Source organism: Dichomitus squalens (assembly GCF_000275845.1).
Source record: "Dichomitus squalens LYAD-421 SS1 unplaced genomic scaffold DICSQscaffold_2, whole genome shotgun sequence".
NCBI classification, from domain to species: Eukaryota; Fungi; Basidiomycota; class Agaricomycetes; order Polyporales; family Polyporaceae; genus Dichomitus; species Dichomitus squalens.
In genome coordinates this window covers 1,443,846-1,468,727 of record NW_006766884.1, presented here as the reverse complement: position 1 = coordinate 1,468,727, position 24,882 = coordinate 1,443,846, and the positions used below count along the sequence as shown (strand labels likewise).

Sequence of the window (24,882 nt, the reverse complement as noted above, 5' to 3'; positions counted from 1 at the left end):
TGAGCTACCGGTATCCTGTGACATGCCACACGCCCAGGTCCTGTCGAAACGCAGTGTGTCATGTACGAGACTGGATATGACTGTGGAACGTAGGATACAGATGGCCCCGCAGTACAAAATCGTCCTGAGAGGTAGCGTACAATCCATGCGAGATATGTCAGAGCTTGGCAGGCGCGGAGAATAGATGGCTCTCTATCTCAGTGAATATGTCGAAGTTGCGCTCGAGAGTAATGTACGTGGCAGACTGCAGACACTATCAGCGGACGGCAAGTCCTAAAGGAGCGGCGCGACTTACCCCTCCTTGACCAAACTTCAGTCGGCATCGGTGACGTCGGCCAGGTGAGCCTCCATTCGCTTCGTCCCCCTCGTATGTAATGACCTTGTAACCCTCCGCCTCGGCATCCTTGTCGCGGATTACGCGGGGATTGATGACCATCTGCCCGAAGGCTCCGTTCGATAGCGCCCGAACGCGCTCGCGCTGTTCCGGAGTGTTGCGCGGCCCCTCGAGGAGGCTGGACAAGGTTGTCAAGAGGTAGAATTGCGGTGGGAAGAGTGTGATGCGCTCAGAATAGAACTCCTCGAGTGCCTTTGTAGGATGCACAAAGCGCGCCTCGATGACCTCTTGTCCGCCGTCAGGGGTGGGAAGACGTTCTTGCTTGTCCCCAGACGAGAATCCCGCTGAACGTGTCTCATCTAAGAATGTGACATAAAACTGTGTCCGGAATCGCCTGGAATAGATGGGAATGCCTGGTTAGTGTTCAGTCCTCAGGGAAACGACGGGAGAACCATGGATTAAAACACACTTGGGATAGATTGGCGGCGTAATCCACGTGGTGAAGGGCAAAAGACCCTCAACATTAGGTTTGAGATCATGTTCAATCAAGAAATCGTTCAAGAGACGCTTCTGGGCGTGGATGGCCTCGCGAGCTTTGTCCAGCTCCGCGTCAATAGGCAAGCCGGAGCTAGAGGGATGGACCAGAAGGAGGCCGGATTCCTCGAAGACTTCTCGAATTGCGGTAAACGGCAGTCCTTGGCCTTCGTCTTGCTTCTTGTCGTAATTTCCTCCCGGAAACACCTGTCACCAGGAGTACAGGGTTCATCAACACCAGACGTACAAAGCTTTGCCTAATCAGAGGATTTCGACTCACATGTGCGTTAGCAAACGACGACGACTTGGGATTTCTGTGGACAAGCAACACCTCGTTCTGAGAGTTAACGACGATGGCAGTCGCCGACGGCCTCGGGGCTTGAGGGGTCGGTCGTGATTGTACAATGCCTGCAGCAGGCCTTGACGACATCGTGGATGCGCGAGTGGTCGAGTAATAGAATGTAAACGTTGTTGCGCTGGTGGCCGGAAAGCTGCACGAAATTGGCATACGGCTGATTCTGACCGGTCGTCGGATAACATGGGGCCGGGCAAGTGAGATCATGGTTGTAATAAAAGAACCCATATACAATGCTGTGCAAGGACGGCGCGAGTGACCTCAGGTGACCTCTGTCGGGCCGAACTATCATATCACACACGCACACCACACGAGAGCAGCTCAGAGCGATGGTGGCGTTGCGTCTTCGCTAACATAGTTCAAACAAGATATTGTGTTAGTACATGCGTGAAAGTGGACGCACCTCAAGCAATCATTGCAATTGGCATTAATGAGGTTCCATACTGTACCTCCGAGTCTGCCTTGTCGACTGCGTGCCTCTGTGATGGGCTGGTCGCTAATGGCCCGCTGGTTACAATGCCCGCAGTCAAATAGTCGGCCACATCCCGAAGCGCCACCAGGGGTTCTGATTTAGTCGCTTGCTACCGAACACCGGCGCGTAAGCCTAGGCATCTGCAGCACTGCGTCGCATCCAGCACGGAGCACTTCCCGGGTACGCATTTGTTGTAATTTAAAGAAGTCCTCGGGCCTGTGAGTTCGGAAGAGCATATTGTGGCAATCGCGGACTTCAATAGTGTATCACCTGTCAACCTATTACCGAGTGTAGAGTGGCATGGTGTCCACCGTCCGTATCAAAAATTCAAGATCGACGTGTTGTCAAGACAATTTCCAAGGACATGACTCGCACTATCGAGTCTTAGGGATGCCAAGCGGCGACGTCCTTACACACGGGGAGCTAGTAGGGCGTCTGAGGTACGTCTACAGATCATGGGGGCGGGAAGGCCTTCACAACATCCTTCCATCGCTGTATACGACAGTGAACAGAGCATTCCACAGAAAAGAGGACATACGGGCTTACAGCGTGATTTGCTTCGCGGAAGTCTTCGCAACTGGTCGCTATGTGAACTAGATAAATCCCAAGTTTGCTAAGTTCTCTATCTGCCCTTGCTTGTTCAGTGTGCGCGTTCTTGAATGCCGATATTTTCAGGCCTTCCTTCGGATTGAGTGCAAAGTTCCTCCCCTATACAGCATGGCGGGAAGGACAAAAAGATGATCGCAGAGTATATATAGCAATTGCTGGCGACGAGTAATGAGAGGATCGAGGAATTGTACTCACCAGGTCGTCGACATGGATCGTGTTTCTTGCCGAACTAGTAAAGATTCACACGAAATGGACTCATGCCGCCGGATAATAACACAGTCACTTACTATTGAGGGAAACGTTTCCATATAATCTCAAGCGCTTTCACTGAGTGCTTGTACGGCTTTCCATCCTTCACGGAGAACACCGTGAACATGGATGTTTTGTCTAGGACTGTCACTGCGGCAATAAGGAAAAAATGATGTGGGATCCGGCAACTTACGCACCGAACGCTATCTGTGGGATGCACACTCTTTGTTAGCTGATTGTCATGGGTTGAATCCTGAGGCACTCACCCGGTAGTTCCTGACGCCGCCGACAATCCCTAGCTCAACGAGTTTGGTCTCCAGCCAGATCCAGCTCGTCTGCGACCTACACTCAGACGCTCAAAGCTGTATCAGGGGCGGAAAAGTGGGGAAAGGTACCATATGCAGATGTCATAATAGGGGTATACTGCTTCCAGGAACTCGTGAAGACCTGGTCGCGCACATTCTTGTGGAGGCAAGGCACCCGACGTGAGGGGCTTGGTGTCTAAGATCGCTACATACTTTGTTAGGCTGGGAGACTGCTTGTCAAGGCGAATGCAACCGACTGTAATCAATATCTAGAACTAGTAGTCGTTTCCCTTCCCGTAATGGGTTGATGATGTTGACTTGAAGTTTCTCGGTGTACTCCTTAACCTTACGACGATTGCGTTGATCGTTTATGTACGCTGCCGCTGCCGCCGGGTTTGCGCTGAAGTCCACGTCGAGGTCGTTTATCACGTCAGGCAAAAACTCCAGGTCTACACGAAATTTCGGACGTCGGCACAGACCACGAACTATGTAATCGAAAATCAGCTTGCCCACCGTGTGGATCTTTGATCTCGTGTCCTTGAGGTGTGCCCACGAGTGTGAATTTCTTGCCGCTGAAGAGCTTAAGGTCACCGCTGGCAGGACTTCAGCCCGAGCGGATTTCAGGGGGGAGCTCGTAAGCTCACATTCTTTCATCGTCAGTAGGCAGCTTGCCCTTGACGAGACCAAGGATTTTCTGACGTTCCGGTGGCACATCCGTCAGGCTCATAAGCGCCGCCTTCAAGTCAAAGACTCTGCAAGAAGAGTATCCACATCAAGTCCGAAAGCGTTTTCGACGGCACTTTGCCTACCTGTCGGACTCTGCAATGTCCAACTCGAATGGCTTCCCGCTCCATGTGAACTGGAGATGGATCCATGTCTCGTTCTGGTCCGTTTCTGCAGGATCAACCTGAGACCGCATCATGTCAGGGGCACCCCTCTCCAAGCATAAACGACGAACCTGCACAGTGACTGTTGTGTTGGATGCGACTGGCCCTTCTTCTGCTCGTCGTGCGGCTTCGGAACTCATGCTGAACTGTGTCAGATGTTCACGATGTCGTCTTGGCAGTTAGTTGCACATGTACGAGGTTCACTGTATGCGAGGCGTCGCTCTGAGTATCCAAGATGAGCTGACGAAGAGGTCTTCAGATGGTTTGGATGATGATGCGCAACGATGAGGGCCGCGTGCGCGAGTTGAGGATGCTGAACTCGTGGTTTGGTTGCGACTTGTGATCGGGTTACCCCAGATCTCAGATACAAATACCAAGGCGCTTGCTGGCCCGCCTAGCTGCTTTCGGCAAGGCACCTGCCGACGTCTGGAGCGGATAACCATCTCAGCACTCTACTTAGCTGCCTAGCGCGAAATGCCGGGGTAAGGGTACATGCAGCATGCTCGATACGGTGTCCGTACCACAAGAACTCGAGACGGTCACTAGTATACAGGAGATCATACACGCTGACGGAATCATACACCTCTCATTGCCGTGCGGCCGTTTCCTACGCTTCTAGATTTGCGACACTTTCCACAACCAGGTTCAGCGCCATCAAAGATGAAGGCACTGGCATAACGATCAGTTACAGCTTTTTCCTAGCAGGTATACGAAAATGTAACGTACCAGAATCTACTGCAAGGCGAGCGCTTGAGGTTGCTTGTTTCGGTGGCGTCAGGGTATACGTTGTCTCATGAAAGTCCCATCCAGCCAGAACAGCCACTGCCCCAACGTCAACACCTACGCTTGCGCAGAAAAAACGAACACTCACCGTTCACGACCTGTTCGGCAGTATATCCCAGGTATGTCTGCGCGAGCGGCAGGGAAAGTGAGGTATACGCCCTGGCCAGTAGAGCGAACGTCTTCTTCCGGAAAGATTCTACACATGATGGTTCAGCTACTGTAGAATTTACTATCAGCGTAGGATACTTGCCAACGAATGCATCGATCATCCCAGCGAGGACTTGACCAAGCTCTGGATTAGGGAAGCCTGGTTCCGAGACTATATTGCGTAGCGCCTCAGCTCTAGTATAGATCTGACTAAATTTGCGCTCCGAAACGGAGGCCAGGAGACCAAAGAGCGATTGAGTAATCGGGAGCGAAGACAACGCGTTGGGAAGTCTGATGAGCGCGTAACGTGCGGGAGTACTATCGACCGAGTCAATTGAGCATTGGCGTGAATTCGGGTACGAACTGAGTTGAAGGCATAACATACAGCTCGTCCCTGATCATGTATGCGAGCACCAAAGGCACAACCAAAAACAGTCGCGTATGATCTGCATCATCTCCGCCCTATGCATTTGATATAAGCTGAAGATGGGGCACGCATGGCATCGTTGAATAAACACATACGGTCAGATCTCCGTGTTCCGCTAGCCCAATCAGATCCCGAAGGTCTCCATTCCGTGCCAGCGTTACAATGCTCGGAAACAGTAGCTCATATGAGGTCTTGTTAGTAGCCACGACGTCGGCGGGAGCTTGTACTGGCTCAGGTGCGGGCTGGGCAACGGGTGCCACAGGATCGGGTGCAGCTGCCGCTGCTTGTGGCGGGATCATTGTCGTGCGAGCCGCATCCTGAATCTCAGTCGCGCTAGATGGCGGGGGAGTAGGTGGTCCGGTCATCTGTAAGTCTCCCACAGGTGAATTGGGGGAAAATGCACACGCAAAGAACTATATGGAGGCGGGAAGAGCAAGCAAGGACGACGTATGTATAGACGCCAATGCACATATAGTGTCCACGTGCCGACTTAAATGGGCGCCTTCATGATTGCGCGCCTCCCGCGGACCAGTGCGGCAAAGGCTGTTCTGAACGCCGACTCTACGTTGCAAATCGTCCCCCAGTGACCCCGTCACGCATTTGCACACCATGGACGAGTTCAAGGAAGATGAGATCGAGAGCATCCTCTACATTGGTCGTGAAGTCTCAGGTCAGCCCGGCGTCGTCTAGTAGCTGCGATCCCACTCATCACGCGTACGGTGTAGTGTACAAGATCCCGCCTCTGAAGGCCAACGAAGGGCATCGAGCGCAGGAATGGGGTGATTTGGCGCAGCCGTTATGGAAGGGCCGGATTCGTATCGTTGAGCGCAATTCGGGCGTGGCTTTGCAGTTTGAAGATGCGACTACCGGTGAGTGCACTGTGAACATCATTGTATATTCTCTGAAAGTTGACTTGCGCTGCTCCTAGGTGAACGTAGGTTCACTAGAGTCTGCACCCACTCCAAGATCTGACGTGGTCTTATAGTCTTCGCTAAGGCTGACTATGACCCAGCCAAGCCATGCGTAGAGGCTGTCCTTGACTCTTCGCGATACTTTGTCGTACGAGTAGAGGACAACGGTCGGAGAGCATACATCGGGATGGGTTTCCTGGAGCGATCAGACAGCTTTGACTTCAGTACGTCTTTAGACGTCTTCAATTGTCCTGTGATGACTGAAACTTGTTGCAGATGTGGCGCTGCAGGACTACACTAAGTAAGTCGCGACACTGCGCAAGGCCCGGAACACCTACCGACTTATTCTGTGCTTCCTAGACGGTGGCGAGCGTTGAAGAACCCTGCTGAATCTCCAGCCAACCAGCCTTCTCCTCATGTACCCGCCGGTCCGAAGAAGGACTACACCCTGAAAGAAGGCCAGACGTTCTCGATCTCCATCCCCGGCAAGGCAAACAAGCCATCCAATGACAATACTTCGGGACTGAACCTCCTAGGCGATGGCCTTGGTGGCTCAGGGCTCTCATCTGGCAGTGGTGGTATCCCTGCGCTTCTTCCCCCGCCTCCTAGTGCGCCAAGGAAGCGGTAACCTTGTCCTCTGCATCATGTACATTACACATCGCGCTTGCTTGGGTTTTCTTTCCGATTGTCCTCCGCGGATTCTTCTAGATCGTTGACGCGATCTTCTCCAGTTGTCGGGCTTCATTGGACTGACGGCGTCACCGCATCGCGGGATGCACTCTACATAATAGGCTACAATACCGGAAGATCATCGTGACCTTGTCCATGCACGACTTGAACATTCGACGCTGCAACGCTGTTCACCGACCTTAAGGGGCATCTCCGGGTTTCGGTGATAGCCTACCGCTCGCGCTGCGACCCACGTTCCTCGAGCTATACCCAGACCGTACAACCCAGGGGTTCTCCGGCACTTGGTCTTCCATTTCTCGCAGCTTCCTGCTTGTGCTCAGATTTATCCGAACTCGCACTTCCAACCTGCAAATACTTATATTCACTGCCGCGAGCAATTGCTCTCTACACTATGGCATCGGTAGCACAAGTGCTTGTCCAGAGATGAACAAGCAGCAAATATGTGTCAATTTCATCAACCAAGCGAAATCGCCGTCGTCGCACATGTCACGGAAGATGAAGTCGGGAGATCTATATGATAAGTCAACTACGCCCTTCCAATAGGCACCGAAAGTCAGTGATGTCGGTGTGAAAGAAGTCAAGTACCGCGAAGATCACAAGGTTCCTACTTGGGGCACGGGTTCGCTTGTTATTTCCGGCTCTTGCTTGTGCAGCCCACGCGGCCAAGCACTTGTACTAGAGAGTGCTCCGCCGTGGATGATGCGGAAGACCCGTCAGTAATCACCTGCCTATCACACTCGTAGCCGGCCCATGGGTCGCTCTACTTGAGCGGTCAGTCAAGCTCATCCGCGCGGTTGGCGGAGATGGGGCACCCTGGCGCTCGTTGTTTCTGGTCACCATCAGCTACCTCACCTGAAAGGTACCAATTACTCGAACTCTCGTCAATACTCCCGTGGACGTCGCGAACTCGATCCGAACGACGCATGCCATAGGCATCTGTCTTTGCTCGATCTCCACTCCGTCCCACCATTGCTACAGAGCTTCCTCGCGTCTGGCGGAAAAACAGAGCTTGTGGTCCTCCCGTCGTCTTCGCCAAGGACCTCCTCCGAACATGTGCCGACCTTGTGTTACGGTCGTCGTACCAGGCAACTGGTCGCTTGTACTCGCTTTGATGGATCGGAGCGGGGGAATAGCGAGTCCCATGACCTGTTCCCGACCCCGTCCACGTCGACCACTGAGCTGCCCCGACGTCTTTCCGCACCCTCTCCTCGGTTGTTCGCCGGATATTCTGAGTGTTCCGTATGATGCTCGTTCCGAGGTCGGATACCAGCTATATAACATCCTGTCGACAGAAGTAGACACCAGGATCACAGACCCTCTCAACCCCGGTCAACCAAGATGTCCAAGTTTGCGACACTCTGCGCCCTCCTCACGGTTCTCCCCGCCGTTTCCTACGCCCAGTCTCCCGTCTGGGGACAGTGCGGTGGTATTGGCTGGAGTGAGTATACTTTATACCTACTAAGTCAAGACGCGGGCTGACCCACCGTTCTCCTTCCGCAGCTGGTGCTACGACCTGCGCATCTGGCTCGGTTTGCACTGAGCTGAATGACTACTACTCGCAGTGCATGTAGGTGTTGTTATGCCTGCCTGAGCAACACTGGGATGTTGACTGTCTGGCTTTTAGTCCTGGCTCCAGTGCCCCCGGCACGACGTCCGCGCCCTCCAGCACTGTTTCGTCCACGACAAGACCTACATCGACCTCGAGCGGCGGCTCTGCTCCTTCGACCACCCCGGCTGCAGGCAACCCATTCGTTGGCTACACGGTATGTACACCAAGGCATAGATTTGCTGTTCACGAGAGTCTGAGCAGCGAACCTGACATAGCCCTACCTGAGCCCCTACTACGCTGCTGAGGTGCAGGCGGCTGCCGCTAACATCACTGATGCGACCTTGGCTGCCAAGGCCGCGAGTGTTGCGAACATCCCGACTTTCACTTGGCTCGACCAGGTTGCGAAGGTCCCCGACCTCGGTACCTACCTCGCAGATGCGTCATCGATCCAGAACAGCACTGGCCAGAAGCAGCTCGTCCAGATTGTCGTCTATGACCTCCCCGACCGTGACTGCGCTGCGAAGGCATCCAATGGCGAGTTCAGCATCGCCGACAACGGCGAGCAGAACTACTACGACTACATCGACCAGATTGTTGCGCAGATCAAGCAGTACCCCGACGTGCGCGTCGTCGCGGTCATCGAGCCCGACTCGCTTGCGAACCTCGTCACGAACCTGAACGTGCAAAAGTGCGCCAACGCCGAGTCCACCTACAAGGCATGCGTCACCTACGCTCTGCAGCAGCTCTCGTCCGTCGGCGTTTACCAGTACATGGACGCCGGCCACGCTGGCTGGCTGGGCTGGCCCGCGAACATCCAGCCCGCGGCGACGCTCTTCACGCAGATGTACCAGTCCGCCAACAGCTCTCCGTTCGTCCGGGGCCTCGCGACCAACGTTGCCAACTACAACGCGCTCACCGCGGCCTCGCCCGACCCGATCACCCAGGGCAACCCGAATTACGACGAGTCGCACTACATCAACGCGCTCGCGCCGATGCTCGCGTCCGCCGGCTTCCCCGCGCAGTTCATCGTCGACCAGGGCCGCGCCGGCCAGCAGAACCTGCGTCAGCAATGGGGCGACTGGTGCAACATCAAGGGCGCCGGCTTCGGCACGCGTCCGACGACGGACACCGGCAACTCGTACATCGACGCGATCGTCTTCGTCAAGCCCGGAGGCGAGTCAGACGGTACCTCGAACTCCTCGTCGCCGCGCTACGACTCGACGTGCTCGCTCTCCGACGCCACGCAGCCCGCGCCCGAGGCTGGTACCTGGTTCCAGACATACTTCGAGACCCTCGTCTCCCAGGCGAACCCCCCGCTGTAAAACGTGCCTTCTGAGTGTATCGATGGTCGCATCTGTTGTATCTATGTGTAGTGTACCTCTCAAAATCTATGGTCTTCTTCCGCTCTCATGACAGTAAGCATGCGAATGGTCTCAGGGATATTCTACCAGAGGTGACCTGTTCGTGCACTTGAGTCCCACAGTCAGGGAAAGGGTCACGCGCAGGTGTCAGACGGAAATAACATCCAACGGGATGGTGTTCAATACGAAGTGCGGGCGACATTGGACCAGGGTAGCACAAGTGATGTTCTCAAGATCACCGGCAGCTCGCGGAAGAGACACGGAGATAGATTGAATCACTACAGAACACAATCAAGAAAATGTCGTCATGTATGCCTGGAGAAACTGGGCATGGCATTACTGGATTCCGCAGGAGGTGCACATAATACACGGGCAATTCTGATCATCCAGGCGAACGTATGCTACGAATGGTACGAATGGAATATAGGTGGATAGGACTGTTCAAGAGGAACTCGTGGCAAACGCGGGCACAAACGTAAACCCCGTGGCATTAGAGAGCAAGATGATGCATTCACGTAGGACGTCCGGCACTATCCGAGAAAGTGCGCTCTGTCGGATGCCATGGGAGTCGAGGGAGGTGACGATTCCATTTACAAAGTCGAGCCGTTTTAGTGTTGAGACCAGTCAATGGAGTTGATATCGATGCCCTCCTGGACCATCTCCCACAAGGGACTGCGAAAGAGAACATGTGGTCAGCACGTACGCTCATGTGGAAGCAGAACGTGGGAGGACGCGGAACCTACCTCATTTCGCGCAGCCGCTCGACGACGGCGACTATTTTGTCCGCGACGTAATCGATCTCGGCCTCGGTGGTAAAGCGGCCTATGCCAAAGCGGAGTGACGAGTGCGCCATGTCCTCCGCGGCTCCAAGCGCGCGCAAAACGTACGATGGTTCAAGCGATGCGGATGTGCACGCGCTGCCCGACGAGAGCGCGACGTCCTGATAGCGGAAAGAAGTCAGTATATGCGCAAGGATGCTGTACCATGGGATGTGGGCTTACTTTAAGCGCCATAAGTAAACTCTCACCCTCGACGTAGGCGAAGCTGAGGTTGACACATCCGGGGTATCCATTGGGGTCGCCATTACGGACGACGTGCTCGACACGCGAGTTGATGTTGTTGATGAGACGGTCGGAAAGCTGCTTCACGCGAGCGCGATCCCGCTGTAACAAAGAAAGTCAGCAAATGATTCATGTTACCGCAAACTGTACAGACTGCAGTGCTCAGTACCCCTGCACGCAGTGTCATTGCAAGGCTGGTCGTTCTGCTCGTAGACGAGCTACGCGCCACGATGCTCCCGACAAATAGTTGTATGGTTTGCGTGGCATGATATCATCAAGGCGGCTCGAACAGAAGTGAACTTACGGGCATCTCCTGCTTCGCGATCCTCGCTGCCTCTCCCATGCCAACCGCCAACGCCGCAGGAAGAGTCCCGCTCCGCAGACCACGCTCCTGACCACCTCCGCTGAGGATGGGCTCCAATCTGACGCGGGGTCGCCGCCGCACGTACGCAGCACCGACTCCCTTAGGGCCATATATTTTGTGCCCCGAGATACTCATGAGGTCGACGTTCCACTCATTCACATCTACGGGGATCTTGCCAGCAGCCTGTGCTGCATCGGTGTGGAAGTAGACGCCTCGGTGCTTGCGACAGATCTCGCCAATCTCCTTGACTGGCTGGATGACTCCGGTTTCGTTGTTGACGGTCATGATAGAAACAAGAGAGGTGTCAGGGCGTATTGCGGCTTCAAGCTCTTCGAGACGGATTACTCCGTTCGTCTGGACGGGGAGATATGTCACATCGAAACCTTCCTCCTGCAACTTGCGGCAGGAGTCAAGCACGCACTTGTGCTCCTGAAGCACACATGAGAATGGAATAATTATGTGTGAGACAGACAGACATACTGTTTGGGTCGTGATGATGTGCTTTTTCCTGTCTTTGTGGAAACGAGCAACACCCTTGATTGCCATGTTGTTGGTTTCCGTGGCGCCAGAGGTGAAGACAATGTCTTTGGGATCGGCACCAATGAGGTCGGCGATGTGCTTGACCACAAGCGTCGATGTCAGCAAGACTGATGCTAGGGGCTACTGAACACACCTTGCGTGCATCCTCAACTGCTTTTTCCGCCTCCCAACCGTATGCATGTGTACGACTATGTGGGTTGCCAAACTGGTCGGTGAGATATGGCAGCATGGCATCCAATACTCGTGGATCGACAGGCGTGGTGGCCTTGAGAACTGCTATCAGAGAACCGTGCGAGTGCCAACCCATGGCGACTTACCTGCATGTCTAGATAGATTGGACGAGCTTGCTCCTGAGCACCACCTTCGCGGCGGGTTGCCTCAAGCTTGAAGCCAAACATGTCTGCAAGCATACTGTGAAACCCTCTCTCTTACTGCAATGTTGAGCGACGGTCGCTCACCGACTCGAGGCGCAAACGCCGTATCCTCCTGGTAAGCCGAGGGGACATCGACTACGCTAGCCCGATCCGCCCCGGAGGGCTGAACGAACGACCTGCGTTCATCTTTGACCGCGACTCTGGCGAATGAGGAGCGGAGGGCTGAACGGCAGAGGGCCTTTCCGGACTTTGTCGAAAGCCGAGACAACATGGTGGACGACGAGCAAGAGGCACAAGTTATCTGATAAGTGACTTATGAACGACCCAAGACTCCTCTGTCAGCGGCCGCATCCGTCACGGGAGTCGGAGATATGCCGAAGGTTAGGAACTAGTCTTCTCGGCTCTCCCCTGTGATTGGTCGCAGCCAGTCCTCCACCAGGCTACGCCCCAGCTGTGACCCCATGGGCGCTCCAACTAGCACCATATGAGGAAGAGCGGATCTGGTTGGCTGTCCCGCGCACGGACCAGTCACAGGATGAGTTGAATCTTCGCCGCAGCCTGTGTCTCTCCCCATCTCCATCTTTCCCTCTCCCCACTCCGCAATGGCCCGTCGTCTCTACCTTGGAAGTGCGTCCTCTTCGCTGCTCACTTGATAGCACACCAAACTAATCATCGTTGTTACCTTACAGAGCTGCCCCCAGATGCTCGCTCAGAGGACGTCTCAAAATTTTTTGACGGCTACGGTCGTATCGTTGACTGTCGCGTCATGACGGGTTCGTCACCGTGCTGCCTTCCTGCTCTTGCTTCATACTCATACCGTCTCGTAGGTTTCGGTTTCGTCGAGTTTGAAAGCTCCCGTGACGCCGAGGATGCTCTTCAGCACTTCAATGGCAAGAGCTTCATGGGCGCCAAGTATGCTGCTTTTCCCACGTAGCGCTCCAGGTTGCCCGTGCTAACGCACTCAGTAGTATCGTCGTGGAGTTCGCTAAGGAGACACGTCCTCGCCGCGACCCGTACGAAGCTGAGCGTGCTTCCCGCGCCAGACGGCCTCCTGGGTTCCGCCTGATCGTATCGGGCATCTCCCGCGACACCAGCTGGCAGGTACGTGTCTCATCTTCGACCAATTTCTTTTTGCAGAATTAGCTATTGCCTACGATGGTTCCTGGATGGCCTATCTCCTACTCCGCCACTAAGTATGCTTGGACTCCGGCCCTGACTATCGCATCTCAACCCAGGACTTGAAAGATTTCGGACGCGAAGCCGGTAGCGTTTCCTACGCTGACATAGATCGCGATGCTCCAGGCGAAGGGTGAGTCGTCGCATTCCGTACCATCTACATCGGCATATCCTTACGTCTTTGCAGTATCTTGGAATATCTGTCGCGTGAGGATGCCGAGCGTGCCGTTAAGGAGCTTGACGGCCGTGACCTCCGTGGGCAGCCCGTTCGTGTTGCCTTGGACCGTGAGGTAAGCAGTCGCTTGTATCGTTTCTCCACCAATCCTAACAAACATCTATAGCGTGGTGGGGCTGATGACTATCGTCGTGATGACCGCCGTGATGATCGTCACGCTCGCGATGATCGGTATTCCCGCGACGACCGGTACCGCGACGACCGCTACAGAGATGACAGGCACCGCGAAGATCGTCACAGGGACGACCGCGGCTACCGCAGGGAACGCTCCAGGTCGCCTCCTCGCCGCACTGAAGTCGATGATCGTCGCCCCGTCAGGTCTCCACCTCCTAAGAGGGATGATGATAGAAGGCCTGCAGGGTACGATGATCGGCGAGGTGGCTATGATGACCGAAGAGGCCCTGATCCTTACTATGACCGCCGCAGGGACGATGTTGACAGACGCAGGGACGATCGCCGTCGGGACGAGAGGGACGATCGTGTCGATGATAGGCCGCCGAGGCACGCTAACGGGGATAACACATGGGCACGCTGAGGATTAGGCCATGGTTTTCCGGATTGAAATCCGTTGGCGTTGTGGACCCGGGGTTCCGAAAAGGCGTTCTGGACTTCCCTCGCTTCGGTTGAATAGGTTTCTGCTGTATGGAAAAGGAGTGGTCGTGTATCTCGAGCTCGAAGGATATCCCGCCGTCTTGTAACCTCCACATTCTCTCCGCCGGCGCGTCCAGGCCCACCGCAGGAGTTGGCGCCGAGTTCCGTTTATCTCCTTGTATCCGAGGACCTTCCACTGCTGGATACTGGCTGCACGCTACTCGTTGGCCTCAAGACGGATGGACCTGATTCAAGGTATCGTCGGATGTGTGCCGATATAGCGGGCAAAACAAGGACCGTTTTATCTGCGCTGGTCTCCTGTCGGTTGTCGGAGTTCCTCGTCGAGACGCTCGCGGGGCTGGCTGGTTGTCGTTCAATAATGGGCCAGGACGTCGCGGCAGCTTTGTGGGCGTGCATGGGCGCGCTTACTCGTGCGAATGGCTTCTTCTCTTGTCGGGATCCGGCGAAAATCCTTGCTCCGTCCGTGGATATCACAATAATCGACATCGCGACATGACATGTCGGGATGACAACAGGAGGCATCGGCGGCAACAGGTACGTGAGAGACTTCTTTTGCAGCGACCTGCATATTCTAGTCCCTGTATATGTTGAGTTCCTGTACGTGTTAGACCAGGAAAGAATACATTGTTCATTCGTCTACGAGTACAAACTGCGTGTCTTCGTCCACCCCCCAATACGCGAGGTCCCGTTCAGCGTACTCTGCGTCAAGCTCCACGAAATGCCCGTCGGGCATCACCATCCATAACCGAACAGCAGCGTGCTGCGCCTTGGGAATCTTGAAACTCTTCATGAGTTTCAGGCGGAGAGTCCTAACAGATATGCTCGAAAGCACGCGAAGCGTCAGCTCGGCCTTGCGGCGGTCTAAGTAGGCGGCCAATTCGTCTGCCGCTAGCGATTGCGGGGGCACGGTAGAGCAGTAATAGGTCCGAATACCTGAGACAATCAGGGAAGGTTGGCGAGAGGAAGGCGAAGCATTTGATGTCAGTAACGATCTGACCGCGTCCCCCGAGGACGGGGGAGAGGGAAAGGAATAAAGAGAGAGATCTCTTACTGATGAGGCGACTGCTGAGCGTGTCCGAGGTTACCACCGCAACTGGGGAATCCGCCACACCGTGTTCTACGATTCGGTGTTAGGCGTTCGGGAGTGCGTTGGGGGTGTGAACGATGGTGGCAGTCGTGGAGTGTGGTTGGAACGTGAGAATCAGAAACAATATCGCCGGCGAAGCGAACAAAGTACAAGGACATTAGAAGCGCGGGGGCCATCGGTGTATTGGCGACGCAAGGGAATACAATGTAGCAGACGGACAGACGTGCATAGTATCACGGAGAGTGTTGGAGCGGATGAGCAAAACGGTCAGCGGTGCTCTAGGTTGTAACGATCGAGATGAACGCACTGATTGACAGCACCTCCCATTGCGGATGGGCGGCCCTCTTCTCCTCGTCAGATGTGAAGGTCTGCTTCCCAATATGGGAGAGGTAGAGGAGTTCGCAGTCCGTGCGCTCGCGAGGGGAGATCTGTTATGGATATCGATGCGGTCAGCGAGCACTGCGTACGCCACATTGACGATTTGAAATACAGAGCCTGGTCGTTAAAGGACAGGTCGAACGACTAGTGACTGTACGCTAGTGCGTAGTACCTCGCCAGATGGGCCCAGCAACCGGAGCAGTATTGAAGACAGAAGGAGTGATGTCGAGAACAGTAATGGCAGGAATAGGGCGGACAAGGACAATTCATGTGCATAGCAGGAGGAATAGATGACTCACTGCGGCACCATCAAGCACCTTGAGCGATGGAATCTTGGCGATGGTGTACGCCCGAGCATAGCTTGCTTGACTGGGATCTGGAGCGATGCGAGGTTCCAGATCCAGAATGCCACCGATTGAATGTATAGTGGGAATATAACCCAGTTGTGTGTAGAGGAGAATCGATTTGCGTCGGTCGAATCACGTCATCGCCCGACATATAAAATATGCATGCAAGTCGCATTCAGAGCAACGATAGTCACGATCGTCGGCGCGAGAACAGAGGTGAAGGGTAGTTTGGCATTTTGCGACACGGATAGTGAGACATGTGGAATACGTTGTAAACGAGCTATGTCATCAGATTCGGACACTTACCGTCAACGAGGGGGTTCCCCGCAAGCGAGAGTGACTCGAGCTCCGGGCACCAGCGCGGAAGCGTGTCAATGTCGCGCCACGAGGCAAGCCTGTTGAATGCGAGCGCAAGATGCTTGAGCCCTCCGAGCGGAGAGGGCTGTGCACCGCCGGGTGTCCCAGCGGTGACGTCTCCTTCAGGCTCTAGCGGCGGCGGATGGAGTTGAGAAAAGTGATTCGAGGTGAGGACGAGCCGCTGCAAGCTGTGGGATACGTCAATGAGTCAGACGTGCTATTCGTGAGAGATGTGGGTGGTGGAGGTACTGGTACGTACGCCGGTAGATTGCTCACCGCTTCGCGGACGTCAACAAAGCTGCTGAGCTCATTTCCATCTAGATTGACCTCTTGCAGGGCCGGAGAAGAAATACTCGGTAGAGACCCCGGATCGCCCGATAGTAGTCGTAGTCTATTGTATCCCAGCTCCCCAATCCTAAGGGCAGGCATGAAGGGCAACAGAGCTTGAAACTCCCTCCATGTCGATAAGGTAGCGCTAAGTTGCAGCTCCTCGAGTTTATGAAAAGCTGTAGAGTCAGGACGGAGATAACTCAGGGGCAACAAACGGTTCTGGCTGTAATTTTTGGTGAGCAGCCATGTAACATGCCATGTACACCACCAGAACTATTATGACGACGCTTACTTCAGGCGGAGGCTCCGGAGATCGGTAAGCTCGGACGTTATTTCCGCGACAATATCCCAAGAGGAGATCAGATTCCTGGATAAGTCGAGACCGCGGACACCTGTACAGATGGAATGGTGAACGGGTTGTATGCGAAATACATAGATATGTCAGGGAGATGAGATGCTGTCGCTGGTGTGGTGACAGCATTGACGGATAGCAATGCATCTGCCCAGGTTAGAAGAGAACGATTCACTATACAGGTGCAAACACGGCTTAGTAACGAGGGGACAACTGGGGGCCATGCGGCTTGTCAACGACCCGACAGATTCGGAAGCACGTCTGACCCCTGTATACATCAAGCAACACCAAGCATATTGTCGCCAGTGAAATTAAAACTTTGGCCCCAATAGGACAAAATCATTCAGGGCCAGAATGCTCAGATAGGCGACGTATGTGTCATGAGTGGCGAGACCGGGGATGGTGAGACCAGTTGATTGAACAAGACAAGGAGAATGTCTGCCGCTACTAGGGACGAACCACAACGTCGCACCGATGGATCTGACGTGTGGATAAATTTCCACCAATTTGCGGAGGCTAAGAGCGGTGGCGAGCCTGTGCAGCATCAAGGATTATGCGACAGCCCACGGATCAGACGCGAAGTCAGTTAGCGCGTCCTGAACCTTGAGGCAATCTCTTCCAACCGTTTTTCGGAAAGGAGCATACCATACTGGACAATATTATGTGGGGGTCCGCGGAAAACATACCTGGACAAGTTCGTTGTATTTCTCCGGGCGCATCGCCCCGGCAAACGTTCTCATAATCCAGGCTGACTTCCCGTAAGCGTTCCAGGCGAGCTTGCTTGCTTCTGATCTTGTTCAGGCCTACAGCCTCGACCTCGATAGCACCGCCCGAGGACCCTAGAACAATCTTCTCCGACAATGCGCCACCATGGGGTGTCTCAATGTATTTGGCGGTGAGAGCGGATAGGAATGACACGCCGTACGAGATTGCAGCAGAGGGGCGAATGAAAGATCCGCTATTCGGAACGCTAGGAGGAGCATAAGGAAATGGTGCATGAGCTGTGGATGAACGTACAATTCTCACAGACAGGTAAAATAGCGCTTTCCGTCATTGACGCCATCGTGTTTTCCGCGGCTGGGGTCGTCCCACTCGACTCCGAGCCACAGTCCTTGTGTGCCGTCGACTGCGCCCGCATACCTGACGGTTCCCAGGGAGCCTGCATGGTTAAGGCGCGTACCCACCGCCGGGAGTTCGGGCGCCATTGAGCGGGCGATCGCTCCCAATCAGCGGGATATTCAGGGTGGCCGAACGACGATGATGGTGTGAGGAGAAGAAGGAGGAGACGATGGACCGAAAGCTGGATGCGATCCCATCGCCGGGGTCGGGGAGCAGACAGTTGAGCAGACGCGCATTGCCGCCGGGCCGGGTCGCCTGCAGGCCAAGAGCGTTGCCGGATGTGGTGCGCGTCTGACCGTCAGCTGTCCGTAGGCTCCCTCCACCGTCCGTGTCGGATTCCCGCTCCCGCCCGTTCTTGCCCTTGGTCGCCGACTACTCTGGTCTTGGTCTCTGCCAGATGTATGCGCGTAATGTTCTTTTGAGGACAATGAGTCGCCCTTCAGCCACTGCAGCCCAGCGTACGGCTGCCATCAGTCGTCACCTCATGTCTACCTCCAGCTCGGCCCCCAAACCGAGAGTCGAGCCCCCTGATGAGGTACCTGTGCTCTTCGAATCAAGCGGCTCAGTTCGGACATACATCCTTAATCGCCCAAAGAAGCTCAATGCGCTTAACGAGCCCATGCTCAATATCCTGCGCCCACAGGTCGAGGTGAGTTACCATCTCCGTCTTTGTGTGGACTCCTCCGTGAATTCGGAGCTCCTAGGAATGGTGTCAAGGAAATCTAGCAAAAGTTATAGTCGGACGTGGCGTCGGAAGGGCCTTCTGCGCTGGGGGTGATGTGGAGAGTGAGTCGTCCTTCTATCCATGTCTCCGGTGTACTAATAAGCATCCCCAGCCGTCGTCCGGTATGCGAGCGACGCTGAGACTCGTCCGAAGGCAATAGATTTCTTCCACCGCGAGTGGGTCTTGCGACATCACCGGATAACTGTCTTCAAACTGATATCCGGATGCTAGGTTCGAAATGGATTACATACTCGCTGCCGTGCCAAAGCCATACGTAGCTGTTATGGATGGCATCACTAGTATGTCTATGTCCGGTGCTTCTCCGATGTCCTTGATTGACAACGTGCGCAGTGGGAGGCGGTGTCGGTCTCTCCGTCAACGCTCAATTCAGGATTGCGACTGAGAAAACCGTTTTCGCGATGCCTGAGACCAAAATCGGCTACTGTCCCGACGTCGGAGCAAGCTACTTCTTGTCCCGGGTGGACGGTGAAATTGGAACTTACCTGGCCTTGACCGGTGACACGATTTCAGGCAGGGCGGTATTGTATGGAGCTCCCTCCTACTCCGATCCGCCGTACGCTCACCATTTGATCTGCAGTGAACATGGATTCGCCACACACTATGTGCCATCAAGACGCATTCCTGCCTTGCTTGAGCGTCTTGCCGCATTGGAGGAGCCTACCTACCGGGCCATCAACGACCTCATTGAACAAGAGGTCGCCGAGCGGGAACCGGACGAGGTTTCCACCTCCTTTGTTGGCGCAAAGCGTGCGGCCCTGGACTCAGCATTCAGGCACAACACCGTTGAGGATATTATCGCGGAGCTCACTCAAATCTCCAACGGTCACAGTGACGAAAGCGTGCGGCAGTGGGCGGCGCAGACCCTGGATACGCTTGAGCTACGCAGCCCTACCAGCTTGAAGGTGGCACTGACAGCCGTCCGCCGCGGGAAACAGATGACGCTCCTGGAAGCTCTGCAGATGGAAATGAATATCGCAACCGCTTTCTGCGTATGCCGCTCTTTGTCTCGTCGTTGTTACTTCCGTGATAACCGCCAGCATACAGAATGGCGATAGCCCTGACTTCAAGACCGGTGTTACTGCTGTCCTTATTGAAAAAATCAAGGAACGGCCGCAGTGGTCTCCCGCTCATATCCACGAGGTGCAGGACTCCGAAATCCTGGAGACATTCTTCAAGAAATACTCGCCAGAGAATGGCAACGTGCCCTCCCTCGCCCCGCCATCCTACCTGCCCAAGCCGGTTGACCTCGCAGACCCGATGCAGTTCGCCCTCCCCACGGAGGCAGAGATTCGCTCCATGGTCGACGGCAGCCATCGCAACAGCGGTGCGACTACCATCACTCTCGACGAGCTTCTCGGGATGTTTACCCGCATGCGCGGGGGCAAGGCCGGCGTGCGCGAGAAGATTCTTGAGGTCGTGGATCGCAAGTGCGTGTTTGAGCAAGACAAGCACACGGACAAGAAGTGGTTACAGTGGAGGCATTGATACACTTTGCCGTCTTGCCACATATCATACGCCTACTCTGCCCCTCCCACCGTGACATACACTACTAGTATCTGACGCACAATGCCATATTTTCCCTATCCTTACATTGCCGGCCCCCAGGCACGAGGTGTTGATCCGAGGAACAATCTCAGGATATGCCTCAAGCCTACGTCTTCCCAGCATGCCAAGGAACGCCGCACGTTGCCCGTTCAACGGTCAACGTTCTACCCTGTTCGGTGTACTCTACTTTCAGCGGCGCCTCTGGGCGCTACATGAGGTCACAAAACGTATGACATCCGTCAATTATCCAAACTGCGCTCGGATGTTACCTGTACTTACACAGTTACACGAAGTGGATGCCCCACCACTCTGGACATGGTACATATGGTATGTCTTGTACTGTAAAATCATGACGTCGGAGACATCAGCCCCGGCCGTGTCATCAAGAAGGTTCTCCTAAGTACGGATCTAATCATGTTGCGCCGGGTCGAGTCTCTTCAACTCGCCTGCCCTCCCTAATAGAGGGACAAGTGCTTACAACTCACCGGAACTCGTTTCAAGAACATATGTGGTTCGTAACGGCAAGTCATCACGAATTGGCAGCTCGACTAGACTCAACTTACATAAGCCCTGGTTCGCAGCCGCCTCGAGTCTCTTTCCGTGAGAACCACAGGCTTTCGCCGTGTTCCGGCTGCGCCTCGCGTGCGCAGATAGTTCCTCGCGTTTACGAAGTGGCGAGAAGCCGTCACCCGACCCTCGTTCACGCTGGTCCCAACACCGATATCATTACCACTGTCACGGGGATGGACTGGGCCAGACAAGTATTGCAAGCAAGCGCCTGAACTCCTCCGAGTCCGAGGCGTCCGGTCAACCCGTCTACTGCGCCTTGCATAAGTCCGTGAACGTGCGGATTTTTTTCTCTCCGGCGTCTACACTACCCGACCTGCCTAAACAGGCCATATCAGCCTACAGGACTACTCCATGACAGGGCGTCACGGCCTCACTGAAGGGGCGTTGGTTGACCACACGCGTACCCAGGTAGATGAGGTATGGATATGGGTGCCTGGGTACTTTCATGTCTGTATTTCAGCCCCTTTTGGTCCTCCCTGGGGATCCTGTACACTGATTTGAACGGGAGGTACCATAGTCAAGGTGCAGTTGACATGCCTGAGTCAGTGCAGAGGCTTCGACATGCCTTGTGACACATCCTCGACGTATCTCATCAACGATATGCACATACAGCGCTCAGGTACTAGGAGCAACTCGAATCTGACCGCACACAATGTCACAAGTCATGTATTAATTGGAAAGGGCCCAATTCACTTCTCATGCAGTGACTATGCTGCCCCTCATGCAAGCTATCTCCGCGCACCATAAAAACTGGATGACTCCGAGTATGGCCGAGTCTACTGGATTCATTGCATGCTCACCCTTCAAGCTTCAAGTTGGGAATGCCGATGCCAGTCCAGCGAGCGGACTCAGCGGGGAGCTCTGCCATGCTTGTAACCGTGATGTAGCCTGTTTAGGCAGGTCGGGTAGGGTAGACGCCGGAGAGAAAAAAATCCGCGCGTTCACGGACTTATGCAAGGCGCAGTAATGCAGACTGGCACCTGCGGACGCACACAAGCCCACCCGCCTACTTTGCGAACTTGTCGGAATGGCGGCCTCGTCGTCACGTTGCGGCAGCCCGAGCTGCCGCCTCTTGAAGTCGGCTAGTGACGGGCTTACAGACGCCTCGCGGGTGTGCGAATCGGATCTGATCTGGAGCGGTGATGTGTTCGTTGGCCTCCGTGTTAGGCATCGCATGCAGTGATAGTCCCAGGAGGACCCACACCATTAGCGGGCGTGCAGCGGCAAGATGCAAGCCCGTTCGGTACACCCGTATCACCGCGCTCGACATAATTGAGGGACTGGATATACCGCAATGCTTCGTCCGGGCAAGACCTCCGGTCGCACCTCCCAACTAGTGGGAAGGGGCAAGAGCGCGCCCGATCTCAATTGATGAAGAGTGGTATGGTTGGAATAGTCGAGTGGCGCTCGACGCACTGCCGGGCTATAGGGCTGCTGTGTCCGCTCTGGTCCGCAAGATGGCACAGCTTGCATGCGAGATCTCGAGTCTACGACGCGGTTAGGAGGCCCACTATTATGTGTCAGTGGCCTGAAGCGTCACTATAACTGAATCCGCCTATCTGAGGGCGTTGATGTATGCCGCACAGTGTGACTCTTGTCCATATGATACGTCAATGGTGTATTTGACAAAGAAGAATGATAGCCACGAGTCATATGAGCGGAATGAGGGGAGGGAGGGCAAAAGGGATATGCATACATTTGTGATTGTGCTTCAGCGTAAGGCGTCGTTACAGATCTAAAACATCACTCCCGGAAATGGGATGATTAGGTCAAAATGCGTATCTGTGTTCTCACCACGATGGTTAGTTAACCGCGCCAACAAGGGTAATCGGCTGTGAGGTGACAACCGGACGGCACAAACGCTGTGGCGAACCAACAAAGACTTCGGCTGTTCCCCTTTGCGCGCCTGATCTTTCTGGCGAGCGGTCTACGGAACACGCTGTGACCTGCATGGGCGCTGGTAGGTTTGCAGACAACCACAGTTCCAAAGGCTGTAGTTTGTTCCCATCTGCGGTGTAAGGACGATCCGTTGTTGAGCGAGTCGGAACGCCCCTAGAGGAAGGGACGCGTTGGTTCTCTCCTGGTAGGGCGTGAGACAACCAGCAAGCCAAGGCAAACATTCGTTGGGACCTGCGTACGCCTATGTATACATATATAAGCGGTAGATGTCAGGATAGAGAGCCATTCAACAGCACGTCCCATTCCTTCCACACTCACACACGTCACATTCGACCAACCTTATTCATTCGCATAACATTCCAGTCATGAACGTCAACTCCCCTGTGCACATGGTCAACCGCCTACTCGACAGCATGGACCTGAACACATTGCGCACCAGCCTTACGGAGTCCGCTGTCCCTCAGACGTTCAACGGCGACGCCTACGATGTCGACCCCGAGACGGGCTTCTTCCCGCGACGCCCGCTTCGGGAACTCGAAGGAGACTTTGCGCTGTGGGAGCGGACCCTTGTACAAGCACGGAGCGTCCTCAAGTTGGCAGCTGATAGAGGAGAAGAGGCGATCGCGAAGGCTGCGCAGGCCGAACAGTGGCGACACCGCGTGAGGAATGTAAGCGTCTAGAGTCACGTCATAGATGGAATGTTATCAGGGCACTCACAATGTTATGTAGTGGCCGCTCCTTGACGTGAAAACCCTCGGCAGCAACATCTGGACTCTGCGACGTGCACACTACGTGCTGACCTGCATTCTGCACTTCTACGTTCACTCGCTCCCCACCATACAGACCCAAGGTCAGACCATCATCCCGAGGCCTCTCGCCGTCCCCCTCTGCGAGGTGTCGAAGAGGATCAGTCTCCCGCCCGTCCTCACCTTTGCAGACACTGTCCTCTGGAACTGGGAATTCAAGAACCCGGACAAGCCGCTATCGCTGGACAACATGCGTTACATCAACGTATTCTCTGGAAACGAGACGGAAGAGAACTTCTACCTGCTCTCTGCAGCGGCCGAGTTGAAGGGGGTGGAGATGCTGCAGATCATCGAACGTGTGGTGAACATGGCCTGTCACCTGGATCGCAATGCCGTCGCGTCTATCATCCGTGACTTCGAGCAGCTTGTCAGGGTCATTGATGACCTGGCCGCCACTCTGAAGGAGGCCCCAAAGACTGTCCATCCCCACACCTTCTACTGGGTTGTTCGTCCCTGGTGGAACGGCTCGGGGGATGCCTCTCCCTGGGTCTTCGAGGGCGTCCCGCCCAACAGCACGCCCCATCTGAGCGGTGCTTCTGCCGGTCAGAGCTCAGTCATGCATGCTCTAGACGCGTTCCTTGACGTCGACCACGCGCTGAAGCACGCCCGCCAGCCTGCGCCATCCGAGGATAACAAACGGACGGCAAGCTCGAACTTCATGGCGAAGATGCGCCTGTACATGCCCGCTGAGCACCGCGAGTACTTGGCAGAGGTACAGAAGCGTCAGGTGCGGGACGTATGTCAGCGGACTCCTGCGCTTCGCGCGCCCTACAACGCGGCAGTGGATGCCCTCAAGAAGTTCAGGGATACGCACATCATCACCGGAACGCTCTTCATCGTCTCCCAGGCGAGGTCGCAGCCTCCTGAGTGGATGGGCGCGCCGGACGTCGCGGTGACGAGAGAGGGACGGTCCAAGGGGACTGGTGGTAACCCTGTTTCCGCTCTCCTCAAGGCGGGCCGTGACGCGACCAAGCGTACGATGCTCCATGACCAGTAGACTTGGGTTGGCGAAAACATATGAACTGAATAGAAGACGTATAGATCAGAACATTCCCTAGAATAGTATTGTATTGGCGTGAATATTTACTCGTGAATGTTTACTGTAACCCTCCTAATAGTTGTATCCGGTTTTGTTCTTGGCAGCCTAGACTTGTAGTTTTTTTTAGATGGCCTCAGTGTAGCGTACGAATCCCCGTTGGACCCAATATTAGACGTGTTCCCCGGTACAATCCACAAGAAGTGACTAATATATCACCAATGCAGGATCCGGGCGGACTTCAGAGGAAGCTATGTAGCAACAGAAGAGGTATGAGGTGAAAATGGATCACAGAGAAGGCGCGGTTGCCTCGAGGTGGCGATTAGCTTACGTAAT

The 24,882-nt window shown here is 54.8% G+C and overlaps 9 protein-coding genes across 9 annotated transcripts; 4 read left to right on the top strand and 5 right to left on the bottom strand.

Annotated features, from left to right (window-relative positions):
- Window positions 1–126: 126 nt before the first annotated feature.
- On the bottom strand, window positions 127–1,400 carry DICSQDRAFT_132280 (uncharacterized protein). The gene is made up of 4 exons (XM_007361335.1): window positions 1,149–1,400; window positions 808–1,075; window positions 296–732; window positions 127–244 (listed from the first exon to the last, which is right to left on the bottom strand). The coding sequence occupies exons 1-4, from the start codon at window positions 1,296–1,298 to the stop codon at window positions 158–160; spliced, it is 942 nt and encodes a 313-aa protein (XP_007361397.1). The 5' UTR covers window positions 1,299–1,400; the 3' UTR covers window positions 127–157.
- A 748-nt stretch (window positions 1,401–2,148) lies between these two features.
- DICSQDRAFT_143489 (HAD IIID h) lies at window positions 2,149–3,780 on the bottom strand (the record flags this gene model as incomplete). Its single annotated transcript, XM_007361334.1, has 10 exons — window positions 2,149–2,187; window positions 2,242–2,403; window positions 2,500–2,533; window positions 2,592–2,703; window positions 2,816–2,895; window positions 2,949–3,063; window positions 3,116–3,307; window positions 3,372–3,451; window positions 3,503–3,610; window positions 3,668–3,780. 10 exons carry the CDS (start codon window positions 3,778–3,780, stop codon window positions 2,149–2,151), a joined length of 1,035 nt encoding a protein of 344 aa, XP_007361396.1.
- A 407-nt stretch (window positions 3,781–4,187) lies between these two features.
- On the bottom strand, window positions 4,188–5,509 carry DICSQDRAFT_78299 (uncharacterized protein). The gene is made up of 5 exons (XM_007361333.1): window positions 5,198–5,509; window positions 5,061–5,137; window positions 4,617–4,993; window positions 4,472–4,567; window positions 4,188–4,414 (listed from the first exon to the last, which is right to left on the bottom strand). The coding sequence occupies exons 1-5, from the start codon at window positions 5,465–5,467 to the stop codon at window positions 4,353–4,355; spliced, it is 882 nt and encodes a 293-aa protein (XP_007361395.1). The 5' UTR covers window positions 5,468–5,509; the 3' UTR covers window positions 4,188–4,352.
- A 162-nt stretch (window positions 5,510–5,671) lies between these two features.
- Window positions 5,672–7,068, top strand: DICSQDRAFT_159159 (adaptin ear-binding coat-associated protein 1 NECAP-1). The gene is made up of 6 exons (XM_007361332.1): window positions 5,672–5,772; window positions 5,828–5,971; window positions 6,031–6,036; window positions 6,088–6,237; window positions 6,290–6,310; window positions 6,370–7,068. Exons 1-6 carry the CDS (start codon window positions 5,712–5,714, stop codon window positions 6,639–6,641), a joined length of 654 nt encoding a protein of 217 aa, XP_007361394.1. The 5' UTR covers window positions 5,672–5,711; the 3' UTR covers window positions 6,642–7,068.
- Window positions 7,069–8,026: 958 nt separating this feature from the next.
- On the top strand, window positions 8,027–9,574 carry DICSQDRAFT_152125 (cellobiohydrolaseII; the record flags this gene model as incomplete). Its single annotated transcript, XM_007361331.1, has 4 exons — window positions 8,027–8,141; window positions 8,204–8,270; window positions 8,328–8,466; window positions 8,528–9,574. The coding sequence occupies exons 1-4, from the start codon at window positions 8,042–8,044 to the stop codon at window positions 9,572–9,574; spliced, it is 1,353 nt and encodes a 450-aa protein (XP_007361393.1). The 5' UTR covers window positions 8,027–8,041.
- Window positions 9,575–9,874: 300 nt separating this feature from the next.
- DICSQDRAFT_97970 (cysteine desulfurase NFS1) lies at window positions 9,875–12,353 on the bottom strand. The gene is made up of 8 exons (XM_007361330.1): window positions 12,037–12,353; window positions 11,896–11,978; window positions 11,712–11,843; window positions 11,519–11,656; window positions 10,979–11,467; window positions 10,615–10,776; window positions 10,357–10,553; window positions 9,875–10,285 (listed from the first exon to the last, which is right to left on the bottom strand). Exons 1-8 carry the CDS (start codon window positions 12,221–12,223, stop codon window positions 10,222–10,224), a joined length of 1,452 nt encoding a protein of 483 aa, XP_007361392.1. The 5' UTR covers window positions 12,224–12,353; the 3' UTR covers window positions 9,875–10,221.
- A 196-nt stretch (window positions 12,354–12,549) lies between these two features.
- Window positions 12,550–18,047, bottom strand: DICSQDRAFT_97968 (uncharacterized protein). Its single transcript, XM_007361329.1, has 16 exons — window positions 17,853–18,047; window positions 17,513–17,796; window positions 16,767–16,866; window positions 16,404–16,697; window positions 16,094–16,332; window positions 15,740–15,816; window positions 15,370–15,490; window positions 15,027–15,092; window positions 13,791–14,908; window positions 13,470–13,723; window positions 13,316–13,418; window positions 13,188–13,261; window positions 12,921–13,053; window positions 12,780–12,864; window positions 12,642–12,725; window positions 12,550–12,579 (listed from the first exon to the last, which is right to left on the bottom strand). Exons 1-9 carry the CDS (start codon window positions 18,029–18,031, stop codon window positions 14,604–14,606), a joined length of 1,665 nt encoding a protein of 554 aa, XP_007361391.1. The 5' UTR covers window positions 18,032–18,047; the 3' UTR covers window positions 12,550–12,579; window positions 12,642–12,725; window positions 12,780–12,864; window positions 12,921–13,053; window positions 13,188–13,261; window positions 13,316–13,418; window positions 13,470–13,723; window positions 13,791–14,603.
- Window positions 18,048–18,255: 208 nt separating this feature from the next.
- On the top strand, window positions 18,256–20,276 carry DICSQDRAFT_132272 (3-hydroxyisobutyryl-coenzyme A hydrolase). The gene is made up of 7 exons (XM_007361328.1): window positions 18,256–18,594; window positions 18,650–18,731; window positions 18,782–18,845; window positions 18,901–18,968; window positions 19,021–19,213; window positions 19,268–19,679; window positions 19,735–20,276. The coding sequence occupies exons 1-7, from the start codon at window positions 18,373–18,375 to the stop codon at window positions 20,173–20,175; spliced, it is 1,482 nt and encodes a 493-aa protein (XP_007361390.1). The 5' UTR covers window positions 18,256–18,372; the 3' UTR covers window positions 20,176–20,276.
- A 2,841-nt stretch (window positions 20,277–23,117) lies between these two features.
- Window positions 23,118–24,507, top strand: DICSQDRAFT_49513 (Indoleamine 2,3-dioxygenase; the record flags this gene model as incomplete). Its single annotated transcript, XM_007361327.1, has 2 exons — window positions 23,118–23,372; window positions 23,434–24,507. The coding sequence occupies 2 exons, from the start codon at window positions 23,118–23,120 to the stop codon at window positions 24,505–24,507; spliced, it is 1,329 nt and encodes a 442-aa protein (XP_007361389.1).
- Between the last annotated feature and the right edge of the window lie 375 nt (window positions 24,508–24,882).